This window comes from Babylonia areolata, chromosome 16 (genome assembly GCF_041734735.1).
Source record: "Babylonia areolata isolate BAREFJ2019XMU chromosome 16, ASM4173473v1, whole genome shotgun sequence".
Lineage (NCBI taxonomy): Eukaryota > Metazoa > Mollusca > Gastropoda > Neogastropoda > Buccinidae > Babylonia > Babylonia areolata.
The window spans coordinates 10,275,569-10,288,068 of NC_134891.1; the positions used below are offsets into that span (position 1 = coordinate 10,275,569).

The following is a 12,500-nucleotide window of genomic DNA, read 5'->3' on the forward strand; positions in this document are numbered from 1 at the left end:
CATGCAGCACATACACACATGCGAACGCACACATGCATGCATTCTTTGAATCATAGACACTAACGAGATGTTAGTGTCTGAGCTGAATGCAAGGATCTGTCTGTGTGAGCACGCGAACACAGCTGTCTCACCGCACGAATGTGCACACTGGCATGCGCGTACACACACACACACACACACACACACACACACACACACACACACAAAACAACAACAACAACAAACACGTACAACCTCATGCATGCTCGCACGTACGCACAAGCACACACACACACATGTGCACACACGCCCAACCACTCACCCTCTCCCCTCTCCCCATCATCTCTCTCACTCTCTCTCTCTCTCTCTCTCACACACACACACACACAGAGGCGCGCGCACTTTGTATTGTATTGTACTGTATTCTATTCTATTTCATACTATTGTATTCTATTGACAAAAAAACAATGGAAGGGAAGCATATTGTACTGTATTGTATTGTATTGTATTGTACTGTATTCTATTTCATTCTATTGTATTGTACTGTATTCTATTTCATACTATTGTATTCTATATTAACAAAAACAATGGAAGGGAAGCATATTGTACTGTATTGTATTCTATTTTATGCTATTCTATTTCATTCTATTGTATTGTACTGTATTCTATTTCATACTATTGTATTCTATTGACAACACAATGGAAGGGAAGCATATTGTACTGTATTGTACTCTATTTTATGCTATTCTATTTCATTCTATTGTATTCTATTGACACAAAAACAATGGAAGGGAAGCATATTGTACTGTATTGTATTGTATTGTATTCTATTATATTCTATTGTGTGCTATTCTATTTCATTCTATTGTATTCTATCGACACAAAAACAATGGAAGGGAAGCAGATTGTACTGTATTCTATTATATTCTATTGTGTGCTATTCTATTTCATTCTATTGTATTCTATTGACACAAAAACAATGGAAGGGAAGCATATTGTACTGCATTGTATTGTATTGTATTGTATTCTATGCTATTCTGTTTCATTCTATTGTATTCTATTGACACAAAAACAATGGAAGGGAAGCAGATTGTACTGTATTCTATTCTATTGTGTGCTATTTTATTTCATTCTATTGTATTCTGTTGACACAAAAACAATGGAAAGGAAGCATATTGTACTGTATTGTATTGTATTCTATTCGATTCAATTGTATGCTATTCTGTTTCATTCTATTGTATTCTATCGACACAAAAACAATGGAAGGGAAGCAGATTGTACTCTATTCTATTCTATTGTGTGCTATTCTATTTCATTCTATTGTATTCTGTCGACACAAAAACAATGGAAGGGAAGCAGATTGTACTGTATTGTATTGCACTGTATTTTAATCTATTCTATTCTATTGTATGCTATTCTGTTTCATTCTACTGTATTCTGTCGAGACAAAAACAATGGAAAGGAAGGATATTGTATTGTATTCTATTCTGCTGTATTCTATTGACACAAAAACAATGGAAGGGAAGCAGATTGTACTCTATTCTAGTTCTATTGTGTGCTATTCTATTTCATTCTATTGTATTCTATTGACACAAAAGCAATGGAAGGGAAGCTGGCAGTAGCTCAACGTACGTCTATCCACATTGAATAGCAGGGTAGATCCCACCGGCAGGCTCAGAGTCCGACCCATCGAGTCCCTTATGAGCACTCGCTTCTGTACGTCCTTTTTGTAGGCAAACATCACCTGTCATCATCATTATCATCATCTTTCTAGTCACAACAGCAGTAGCAGAAGCAGTAGTAGTACTAGTAGTAGTGGTGGTGGTTGCTGCAGCAACAGTAATAGCAGAAGCAGCAACAGCAGCAGTAGAAGTGGTTGCTGCAGCAGCAGCAGTAGTAATAGTAGCAGTGGTAGTTGCAGCAGCAGCAACAGCAGGAACAGCAGCAGCAGTAGTACTTGTAGTGTAGAAGTAGATAGACGCTCAGAGACTAACAGTAGAAGGAGAAGTAGTATCATAGGAAGACAGTATTAGTAGACTGATAGAGGCAGAGAGAGAAGGATAAACGAGGGAAGGAGAGGGAGAGAGAGGATGAGTGTGACTGGTAGGAGAGGGATATGGCGAAGAGCATGAGAGGGAGAGAGGGAGAATGTGAAGGGAAGGAGAGGGGGAGAATGAGAAGTGTAAGGTAGAGCGGGAGAGTGTGAGGGGAGGGAAGGGTAGAGCGGGAGAGTGTGAAGGGAAGGAAGGGGAGAGGGAGAGTGTGAGGGGAAGGAAGGGGAGAGGGAGAGTGTGAGGGGAAGGAAGGGGTGAGGGAGAGGGGGAGAGTGTGAGGGGAAGGAAGGGGTGAGGGAGAGTGTGAGGGGAAGGAAGGGGAGAGGGAGAGGGGGAGAGTGTGAGGGGAAGGAAGGGGTGAGGGAGAGTGTGAGGGGAAGGAGAGAGAGAGTGTGAGGGGAAGGAGAGGGAGAGGAGAAGGAGAGGGAGAAGAGAAGGAGAGGGAGAGTGTGAGGGGAATGAGAGGGAGACGGAGAGTGTGAGGGGAAGGAAGGGGTGAGGGAGAGTGTGAGGAGAAGGAAGGGGAGAGGGAGCGTGCGAAGGGAAGGGGAGGGGGAGAGCGGGAGAGTGTGAGGGGAAGGAAGGGGTGAGGGAGAGTGTGAGGGGAAGGAAGGGGTGAGGGAGAGTGTGAGGGGTAGGAAGGGGTGAGGGAGAGTGTGAGGGGAAGGAGAGAGAGAGTGTGAGGGGAAGGAGAAGGAGAGGAGAAGGAGAGGGAGAAGAGAAGGAGAGGGAGAGTGTGAGGGGAATGAGAGGGAGACGGAGAGTGTGAGGGGAAGGAAGGGGTGAGGGAGAATGTGAGGGGAAGGAGAGAGAGTCTGAGGGGAAGGAGAGGGAGAGGAGAAGGAGAGGGAGAAGAGGAGAGGGAGAGTGTGAGGGGAAGGAGAGGGAGAGGAAAAGGAGAAGAGAAGGAGAGGGAGAGTGTGAGGGGAAGGAAGGGGAGAGGGAGAGTGTGAGGGGAAGGAGAGGGAGAGGAGAAGGAGAGGGAAAAGAGAAGGAGAGGGAGAGTGTGAGGGGAAGGAGAGGGAGAGGAGAAGGAGAGGGAAAAGAGAAGGAGAGTGTGAGGGGAAGGAGAGAGAGGGAGAAGAGAAGGAGAGGAGAGTGTAAGGGGAAGGAAAGGGAGAGTGTGAGGGGAAGGAGAGGGAGAGTGTGAGGGGAAGGAGAGGGAGAGTGTAAGGGGAAGGAAAGGGAGAGGGAGAGTGTGAGGGGAAGGAGAGGGAGAGAGGAAGGAGAAGGAGAGTGTGAGGTTAAGGAGAGGGAGAGTGTAAAGAGAGGGAGAGTGTAAGGGGAAGGAGAGGGAGAGTGTGTGGGGAAGGAGAGGGAGAGTGTGAGGTTAAGGAGAGGGAGAGTGTGAGGGGAAGGAAAGGGAGAGTGTGAGGTAAAAGAGGGGGAGAGTACAGGGGAAGGGGAGGGAGAATTTAAGAGAGAGGAAGAGTGTGAGGGGAATGAAAGGGATAGTGTGAAGGGTGGGGTAGAGCTGGAGAGTATGATGGGAGGGAGAGGAAGAGAGGGTAAGTGTAAAGGGGAGGGAGAGGAAGAGAGGGCAAGTGTAAAGGGGAGGGAGAGGAAGAGAGGGTAAGTGTAAAGGGGAGGGAGAGGAAGATAGGGTAAGTGTAAAGGGGAGGGAAAGGAAGAGAGGGTAAGTGTAAAGGGGAGGGAAAGGAAGAGAGGGCAAGTGTAAAGATGAGGGAGAGGAAGAGAGGGCAAGTGTAAAGATGAGGGAGAGGAAGAGAGGGCAAGTGTAAAGGGGAGGGAGAGAGAGGGGGAGTGTAAGAGGAAGGGGAGTGAGCGGGAGACAGAGGGGAAAGAGAGAGAGAGAGAGAGAGAGAGAGAGAGAGAGAGAGGGAGGAAGAGGACGGAACTGCTCTTCTTTCTAGCCAGGTCTTTCATCGTGACGCTCGTTTCACGGCGACAAATAGTGAGTCACCGCACACACACCAACGTGCAGGGTGGTCAAGGCTGACTATCATCGCGAACAAGGAAGAACTCTGAACGATGACAACACCGGAAGGGAAAGAGAGGAAGAGTGTAAGGGGAAGGAGAGGGAGAGGAGGAGAGGGAGAGTGTGAGGGGAAGGAGAGGGAGAGTGTGAGAGGAGGAGAGGGAGAGTGTGAGGGGAAGGAGAGGGAGAGGGAGAGTGTAAGGGGAAGGAGAGGGAGAGTGTAAGGGGAAGGAGAGGGAGAGGAGGAGAGGGAGAGTGTAAGGGGAAGGAGAGGGAGAGTGTGAGGGGAAGGAGAGGGAGAGGAGGAGAGGGAGAGTGTGAGGGGAAGGAGAGGGAGAGTGTGAGGGGAAGGAGAGGGAGAGTGTAAGGGAAAGGAGAGGAGAAGGAGAGGAAGAGTGTGAGGTGAAGGAGAGGGAGAGGGAGAGTGTAAGGGGACGGAGAGGAGAAGGAGAGGGAGAGTGTGAGGTGAAGGAGAGGGAGAGGGAGAGTGTGAGGGGAAGGAGAGGGAGAGTGTGAGGGGAAGGAGAGGGAGAGGGAGAGTGTGAGGGGAAGGAGAGGGAGAGTGTGAGGGGAAGGAGAGGAAGAGTGTAAGGGGAAGGAGAGGAGAAGGAGAGGGAGAGTGTGAGGTGAAGGAGAGGGAGAGGGAGAGTGTGAGGGGAAGGAGAGGAAGAGTGTAAGGGGAAGGAGAGGGAGAGAGAGAGAGACAGAGAGAGAGAGGGAGGAAGAGGACGGAACTGCTCTTCTTTCTAGCCAGGTCTTTCATCATGACGCTCGTTTCACGGCGACAAATAGTGAGTCACCGCACACACCAAGTGCAGGGTGGTCAAGGCTGACTATCATCGCGAACAAGGAAGAACTCTGAACGATGACAACACCGGAAGGGAAAGAGAGGAAGAGTGTAAGGGGAAGGAGAGGGAGAGTGTAAGGGGAAGGAGAGGGAGAGTGTGAGGGGAAGGAGAGGGAGAGGGAGAGTGTGAGGGGAAGGAGAGGGAGAGTGTAAGGGGAAGGAGAGGGAGAGTGTGAGGGGAAGGAGAGGGAGAGGGAGAGTGTAAGGGGAAGGAGAGGGAGAGGGAGAGTGTAAGGGGAAGGAGAGGGAGAGTGTAAGGGGAAGGAGAGGGAGAGGAGGAGAGGGAGAGTGTGAGGGGAAGGAGAAAGAGAGGGAGAGTGTAAGGGGAAGGAGAGGGAGAGTGTAAGGGGAAGGAGAGGGAGAGGGAGAGTGTGAGGGGAAGGAGAGGGAGAGGGAGAGTGTGAGGGGAAGGAGAGGGAGAGTTAAGGGGAAGGAGAGGGAGAGTGTAAGGGGAAAGAGAGGGAGAGGGAGAGTGTAAGGGGAAGGAGAGAGAGAGTGTAAGGGAAAGGAGAGGGAGAGGAGGAGAGGGAGAGTGTAAGTGGAAGGAGAGAGAGAGGAGGAGAGGGAGTGTGAGGGGAAGGAGAGGGAGAGTGTAAGGGGAAGGAGAGGGAGAGTGTAAGGGGAAAGAGAGGGAGAGTGTAAGGGGAAGGAGAGGGAGAGTGTAAGGGGAAGGAGAGGGAGAGTGTAAGGGGGAGGAGAGGGAGAGTGTGAGGGGAAGGAGAGGGAGAGGGAGAGGGTAAGGGGAAGGAGAGGGAGAGGGAGAGTGTAAGGGGAAGGAGAGGGAGAGTGTGAGGGGAAGGAGAGGGAAAGGGAGAGTGTGAGGGGAAGGAGAGGGAGAGGGAGAGTGTGAGGGGAAGGAGAGGGAGAGTGTGAGGTGAAGGAGAGGGAGAGGGAGAGTGTGAGGGGAAGGAGAGGAAGAGTGTAAGGGGAAGGAGAGGAGAAGGAGAGGGACAGTGTGAGGTGAAGGAGAGGAGGAGAGGGAGAGTGTGAGGGGAAGAGTGTAAGGGGAAGGAGAGGAGAAGGAGAGGGAGAGTGTGAGGTGAAGGAGAGGGAGAGTGTGAGGGGAAGGAGAGGGAGAGTGTGAGGGGAAGGAGAGGGAGAGGGAGAGTGTAATGGGAAGGAGAGGGAGAGTGTGAGGGGAAGGAGAGGGAGAGGGGAGGGAGAAGGAGAGTGTGACAACACCGGAAGTGAAAGAGTCTGCATCCGGCAACGACACACCCACCCACACACACACACACACACACACCAGGCAGCGCCTCTGGACACAAGCACAACAAATCCCACCTCCTGGGACTCATAGTGATGCATGTAGGGGTCAGGATCCTCGGGATCGTATCCCACATCGACGCTTAGCAGAAGGGGCAAGGGGCCCATTTTCCCATCAAAAATCTCGGGAGTACAGATAGATGACCTCTCGTTGGTGATGAAGATGTTGATGTTCTTGGCTGGTCTGGTCACAGGCGGACGTCCATCGTCCTGAAATCAATCAATCAATCAATCAGTCTTCACCGGTCAGTTACAAGTTTCAGTTTCAATGACGTGTCAGGGAGTGCGTACTGATCCATATAAACAGAACCACGTCTGCATTAAAACAACAACAACAAGAAGAACACACACACACACACACACACACACACACACACACACACACACACACACACATATATATATATATATATATATATATATATATATATATATATATATATATATGGAGTGATGGCCTGGAGGTAACGCGTCCGCCCAGGATGCGAGAGAATCTGAACGCGCTCGTTCGAATCACAGCTCAGCCGCCGATATTTCCTCCCCCTCCACTAGACCTTGAGTGGTGGTCTGGACGCTAGTCATTCGGATGAGACGATAAACCGAGGTGCCGTGTGCAGCATGCACTTAGCGCACGTAAAAGAACCCACAGCAACAAAAGGGTTGTTCCTGACAAAATTCTATAGAAAAAAATCCACTTCGATAGGAAGAAACAAATAAAACTGCACGCAGGAAAAAATACAAAAAATGGGTGGCGCTGAATTATAGCGACGCGCTCTCCCTGGGGAGAGCAGCCCGAATTTCACACAGAGAAATCTGTCGTGATAAAAAGTAACACACACACACACACACACACACACACACACATATATATATATATATATATATATATATATATATATATATATATCCTTGAGATGGCCTTAGTGGTCGGCGAGGCTCTAAGCACCATAATTTGATTTGATTTGATTACTGGTGCAGTGTACTTTGGAACTAACATGTATGTTTCAGTATCGGATCTTCTCTATTTTTCTTGTTATTTTCATTGCCAATCTTATATTTAGTTCATGTATATAATTATCCTTTTTTTTTAATAGCATGCAGGTCAGTTACTGCCTAAACAGTTTTAATTTTAGGCTTTGGCAGTATAAAAATGTTAATAAATCATCATCATCATCATTACTGGTGAAATTCGTCTGTTGCAGACAGGAAATGTTTCTCCACTTATACAATGGCGTGACTATCTGCACGTAAACCAGCCTAGGGATCTTCCCGTATCACCGGGGCTGAATATATGCCTGCGAGAGCACGGAAAGAGTCGGACAAATTTCACCACTTCGAAACTCTGGACAGGAAGCAGGACGGATGAGGGAGGAGGGGAGGGGAGTGGAGGAAGGGTTGTATTGTTTTAAAACGCCCTATATTACGACCCCCGCAAAATACTACCCTCGTCATTTTTATTTATTTGTTTATTTTATTTCAGAAAATTTTTAAAAATATTTTATTATTAGTTTGTTGGTTTGTTTTTTTTACCTCTTTCTCCGCAGTCCTTTTATAAACTACGGATGCGTGTCCGGAACGTAAGCTACATGCAGTATTCCCACACTCTTCGTTCGTTTTATTTCGTGTTATCTTTATCTATTTATCTTTCATTCAACACACACACACACACACACACATACACACATACGCACGCGCGCGCGCGCGCACACACACACACACACACACACAAAGACGCAGCGCGCGGCGCTGATACGTGGGTGCGAGGGAAAGATAGAAATACAGGTAAATAGAAAAACGTTTTTATAGGGAAAGAAAAAAAAGGGCCGGTATATATATATATATATATATATATATATATATATTATGAGAGAGAGAGAGAGATTTCGTTTATTTATTTATAGTCTGTTCATCTAAGATGATGATATTAGACTGAAAATAAATGATATTATTATTATTATCATTATTTGGATTATTATCATTTCTATCATAATGATGATTGTTATTATTAATTAGGAATCGAAGTTTCTGTATATTCGAATGAAAAGTGGGGCGGTTGAGGTGGAGGGGAGGGGGTGGGGGGGCAAGGGGAGGGGACTAAGAAAGGAAGAGAGTGAGAGAGAGAGAGAGAGAGAGAGAGAGAGAGAGAGAGAGAGAACAACAACAAAAACAAACAAAAGAAACACACAGCCCCTCCCAAGCCCCCCCCCCCCCCCCCCCAAAAAAAAAAAAAGTATTCAGGACACTGACTGTGGTTGTATATCATTAAGTAGTGCGATAGCGGTTAGACATACAATTAAACTATATATGCGTATTCAATAAGATAAAGATAAGATAAAGTTAAGTAGGATTGTTGACATATTTGTCCATAAGGTGTGTATGGTCATGTTTTTTGAATTCTTGAATGCTTTTCTGAACATTAAGATTGGATGAAATATTGTTCCATAAACAGCCTCCTGAATAAATGAGACTGGATTTAAACAGATCTACTCTTGGAATGGGGATCTTAATCTTGTTGGTCTGGCGGACTAGCATGGTGGGAAATCTATCTCTCAAAGATGGAGCATAATTAGACATGATTTTAAAAATAAAAAGTGCTTTGTTGTATTCAAGTTTAAGCTTTAGGGGAAGAATATCTAAATGTCTGTAGTCGTCAGCAGTCAGTGATGAAGATTTCAGAAGGATTAATTTAAGAGCTCGTCTATGCAGACTTAGTAAGGGTTTTAGTATATTATCGCTAGCTGAATCCCAGAGTGTTGACGCATAGTTAATATGTGATTCAATATAAGCAAAAAAGAATAATTTTCGACAATGCAAATCAAGAAAATGTTTAATTCTGGAAAGCTGATATATCTTTTTGGATAGGGTTTTGCATAATGACATAATATGACTGGACCAAGATAAGTTGTTATCAATGGTGACTCCAAGAATTTTATGATTATCAACTTCTTCTACTGGTTGACCATTTATGGAAAAGGGTGGAAGGTTGTGTGAAAGTTTTGGCGTTTCTGTCTGGTGGTGAGTATGAGACATTTCGTTTTTTTTTGGATGGAGACGCATGTGATTTAAATTGGACCATCTAACTATGTCATTAATGCTTTGTTGCAGAGCATAGTACACTTTGTCTATTGTAGTGTGATTTGTATGTATTGTTGTATCGTCTGCAAACATCTCACACAATGCATTAATAGAGGCAGATCATTTATATAAACAGAAAACAATATTGGACCAAGAATTGAACCTTGAGGAACTCCGTAATAGATAGACTGTAAAGAGGATTGAGATTCATTCATAGATACAATTTGTCTTCTGTCTGATAGAAATGAAGATATGAGGTCAAGTGTGTTTCCAGAAAAGCCATATAATTTTAGTTTTTTTCAAAAGAAGAGTGCGGTCTATCACATCGAATGCCTTCATAAAATCCACCATGAGAACACCAGTAATTTCATTATTGTTTATATTTGTAAGCCATTGTTCGACTAAGTTAGTGAGTGCTGTATGACAGGAGTGCTTGGACCTGAAACCAGACTGCTTTGGATGAAATAATTTGTAGTGATTGAAATGATTAAGGATATGTTTGTTAATGTGTTTTTCTAAAGGCTTTTGACAATATTGATAAGATTGAAATTGGTCTGTAATTGGAAGGGTCTGTACGGTCTCCTGACTTAAAAATGGGTACTACTTTCGCGACTTTAAAAGATTCAGGAATTATCTTTTTGTGATACATTGGTCATAGACATAAGTAAGTGTTTCGGCAATAATAGGAGCAGAGAGTTTTAATATCTTTCCATCTATACCATCAATACCTTCCGAACCTGTTTGCTTAAAGTGGGAAAGAGCATAGTAAACTTCATGTACATCCATAAGAGGGATATCAAGGTGTGATGAAATATTTTTAGTGTTGCAAAAGGTTTCGAGAATATCAAGTGAATTAAGGGATGACGTGTTTGTTCCTACTGTTGAGTTAGCTACATTACAAAAATGTGTATTTAGTTTTTCTGCTGATATGTCGTTAGTTGTTGTGGATTGCGTGATATTATGTTTATTATTTAACTGATTTATGGCTTTCCAAATCAATTTATTATTGGATTTTGTGAAAATAAATTCTTGAAAATAATTCTTTTTTCTGAACGTTTCAAAGCATTTACAAGATTACGTTGTTTTCTGAATTCATCTTTCTTACCTTCTGAGAGAAACGAGTCTCTTTCCTTAATCTTATCATCAATGGTTTTAGTCATCCACGGCTGTTTAGGATAGCTTTTGACACATTTTGTTATGAATGGAGCATGTTTATCATATACATTAAGAAAATTGTGATACCAAACCTCCAGTGCTTCTTCAGGATTAGAGAATTGATAAACAGCTGACATATTGGAATGTATCAAGTTCTGTAGAAATAAATCCTTATCAAATTGTCTAAAATCTCCATGGCACACGGTTTTATGTCTATTTGCAGGAATTTTTACACCTCGTTTGGACCATGTGATACATATAGGGGAATGGTCAGTGCAGCCAAACGTTGGGGAACATACTTCTGTTATGGAGTTTGTAGATGAAGCGTATATATGATCTATAAGTGTTTTTGACGAGAGAGAGAGAGAGAGAGAGAGAGAGAGAGAGAGAGAGAGAGAGAGAGAGAGAGAGAGAGAGAGAGAGAGAGCGAGAGAGAGAGAGAGAGAACAATGTGGAAAAGATAGAGTACAAACTGTAAAATGGAGTGGGTGAGTGTCAGTACTGGAGAAAGAAAAAATATATTGGAAGGGTGTGTGTGAGCCGGAGGCGGGATGGAGGGAGCGGGATTAGGACAAAAAAATTATCAATATAGAGAAAAAGAGAGAGCAAATAGAAAAACGTTTTTATATCTAAAGAAAAGAAAAGTCCGGGATATTGATACATGAAAGAGAGAGAGAGAGAGAGAGAGAGGGGGGGGGGGAAGGTGTGCGAGAGAGAAGTATGTGTGTGTATGTGTGTGTGTGTGTGTGTGTGTGTGTGTGTGTGTGTGTGTGTGTGTGTGTGTGTGTGTGTGTGACGTGACAATTAATGTGTTTGTGTGACAGTGTCCGTTCGTGTTGTGTATGTGGCAATGTATTATGTGAAAGTGACAGTGTGTGTGTGTGTGTGTGTGTGTGTGTGTGTGTGTGTGTGTGTGTGTGCGCGCGCGTGAGTGCGTGTCTGCGCACGCGCGTGTGTGTGTATGTGTGTGTCTGCGTATCTATGTGTGTCTGTGTCCGTCTATGTGTCTGTGCATGTGTGTGTATGTGTGTGTGTGTGTGTGTGTGTGTGTGTGTGTGTGTGTGTGTGTGTGTGTGTGAGAGAGAGAGAGAGAGAGAGAGAGAGAGAGAGAGAGAGATGAAACTTGTTCGAGTTAAAATAGAAGTCACATTCCCGACTTACTTATCTTTTCTTATGAAGCAATTTATTGTCGCACGTTTTCTTACATTCCTTCTCTCTTCCTCTCTTTCTTTATGTTTGTCTTTCTTCATGCTTTCATTCATTCATACGTTCGTGTACATGTGTTTATTTACATATTTATCCAAGTATACACCTACATGTAGCGCCTATTCATTTGGGGGAACTGAAACAAATTTTGGAGCCTTAACTTGGTACTTCATTATAGCAGAAGCTTCGACAAAGAAATGCGTGAAAAGGATTTCTGCACGACAACATCGCGAAATACAAAAACTTGCAAGACAACTTACAACACGGAATATTTTCAATTAAAAATAAGCGGATTAATTTGCCATCACGTGCAGCTATTTTGAGCACGCACGGCTTGTTAAAGAAGAGAACTGAGTGCTCTGTATGGAGTCATGTCATGTACTCAAATGACTGACAATGCAAAATAAACTAATTATCGTTTCCTGTTCTGGAAATAAAAGAATTAACAACAAAATGAGTTCTCCTACTCTGAGATGTTGCATTTCTCATGTAGCATTCTTCTCTATGCAGACAAACAGATGCGCCAAGACGTTGGCAATGCAGTTAAGTGCACATACTAACGGAGTCAATTAACTCTCTCCATACGAACGGCGAAAGAGACGACGTTAACAGCGTTTCACCCCAAATTACCATCATCAAAATATTGCAAGCGGAAGGCTCTTATACTGAAGAGGTGAATGTTGACAAAGAATACCACAATTCTGACGACGGAAGCTAAAGGTTTGGTCATTCAGACACCCACTGGACATCCGAGGGGTCTGTGTAGAGGAGAAGAGAGGACTGGCCGTACTGAGTGAGTTAAAAAACAACAACAACAACACAAAACAAAAACTGCAATGCACAAAACAGTCTCAGTTTTGTTTGGCAGACAAATGCATATACACAGACATTCACACACCAAGCGCAGAAAGTAATGCAAAGTACAATTCAGTTTCTTTCTCGGTGGGACACCGTAAAATTGTCTACTTTCCTGATATTC

At 44.3% G+C, this 12,500-nt stretch overlaps 1 protein-coding gene across 2 annotated transcripts in view; it reads right to left on the reverse strand.

The window, feature by feature from the left end:
* Nucleotides 1–12,500, reverse strand: part of LOC143291135 (uncharacterized) — a 25,995-nt gene that overhangs the window by 7,734 nt on the left and 5,761 nt on the right. For both annotated transcript variants that reach the window (XM_076600805.1, XM_076600804.1), the window contains exons 3-4: nt 6,104–6,295; nt 1,612–1,723 (exon numbers count right to left, since the gene is read on the reverse strand). In XM_076600805.1, coding sequence (XP_076456920.1) covers nt 1,612–1,723; nt 6,104–6,295 — 304 coding nt within the window. The remainder of the gene's footprint in view (nt 1–1,611; nt 1,724–6,103; nt 6,296–12,500) is intronic.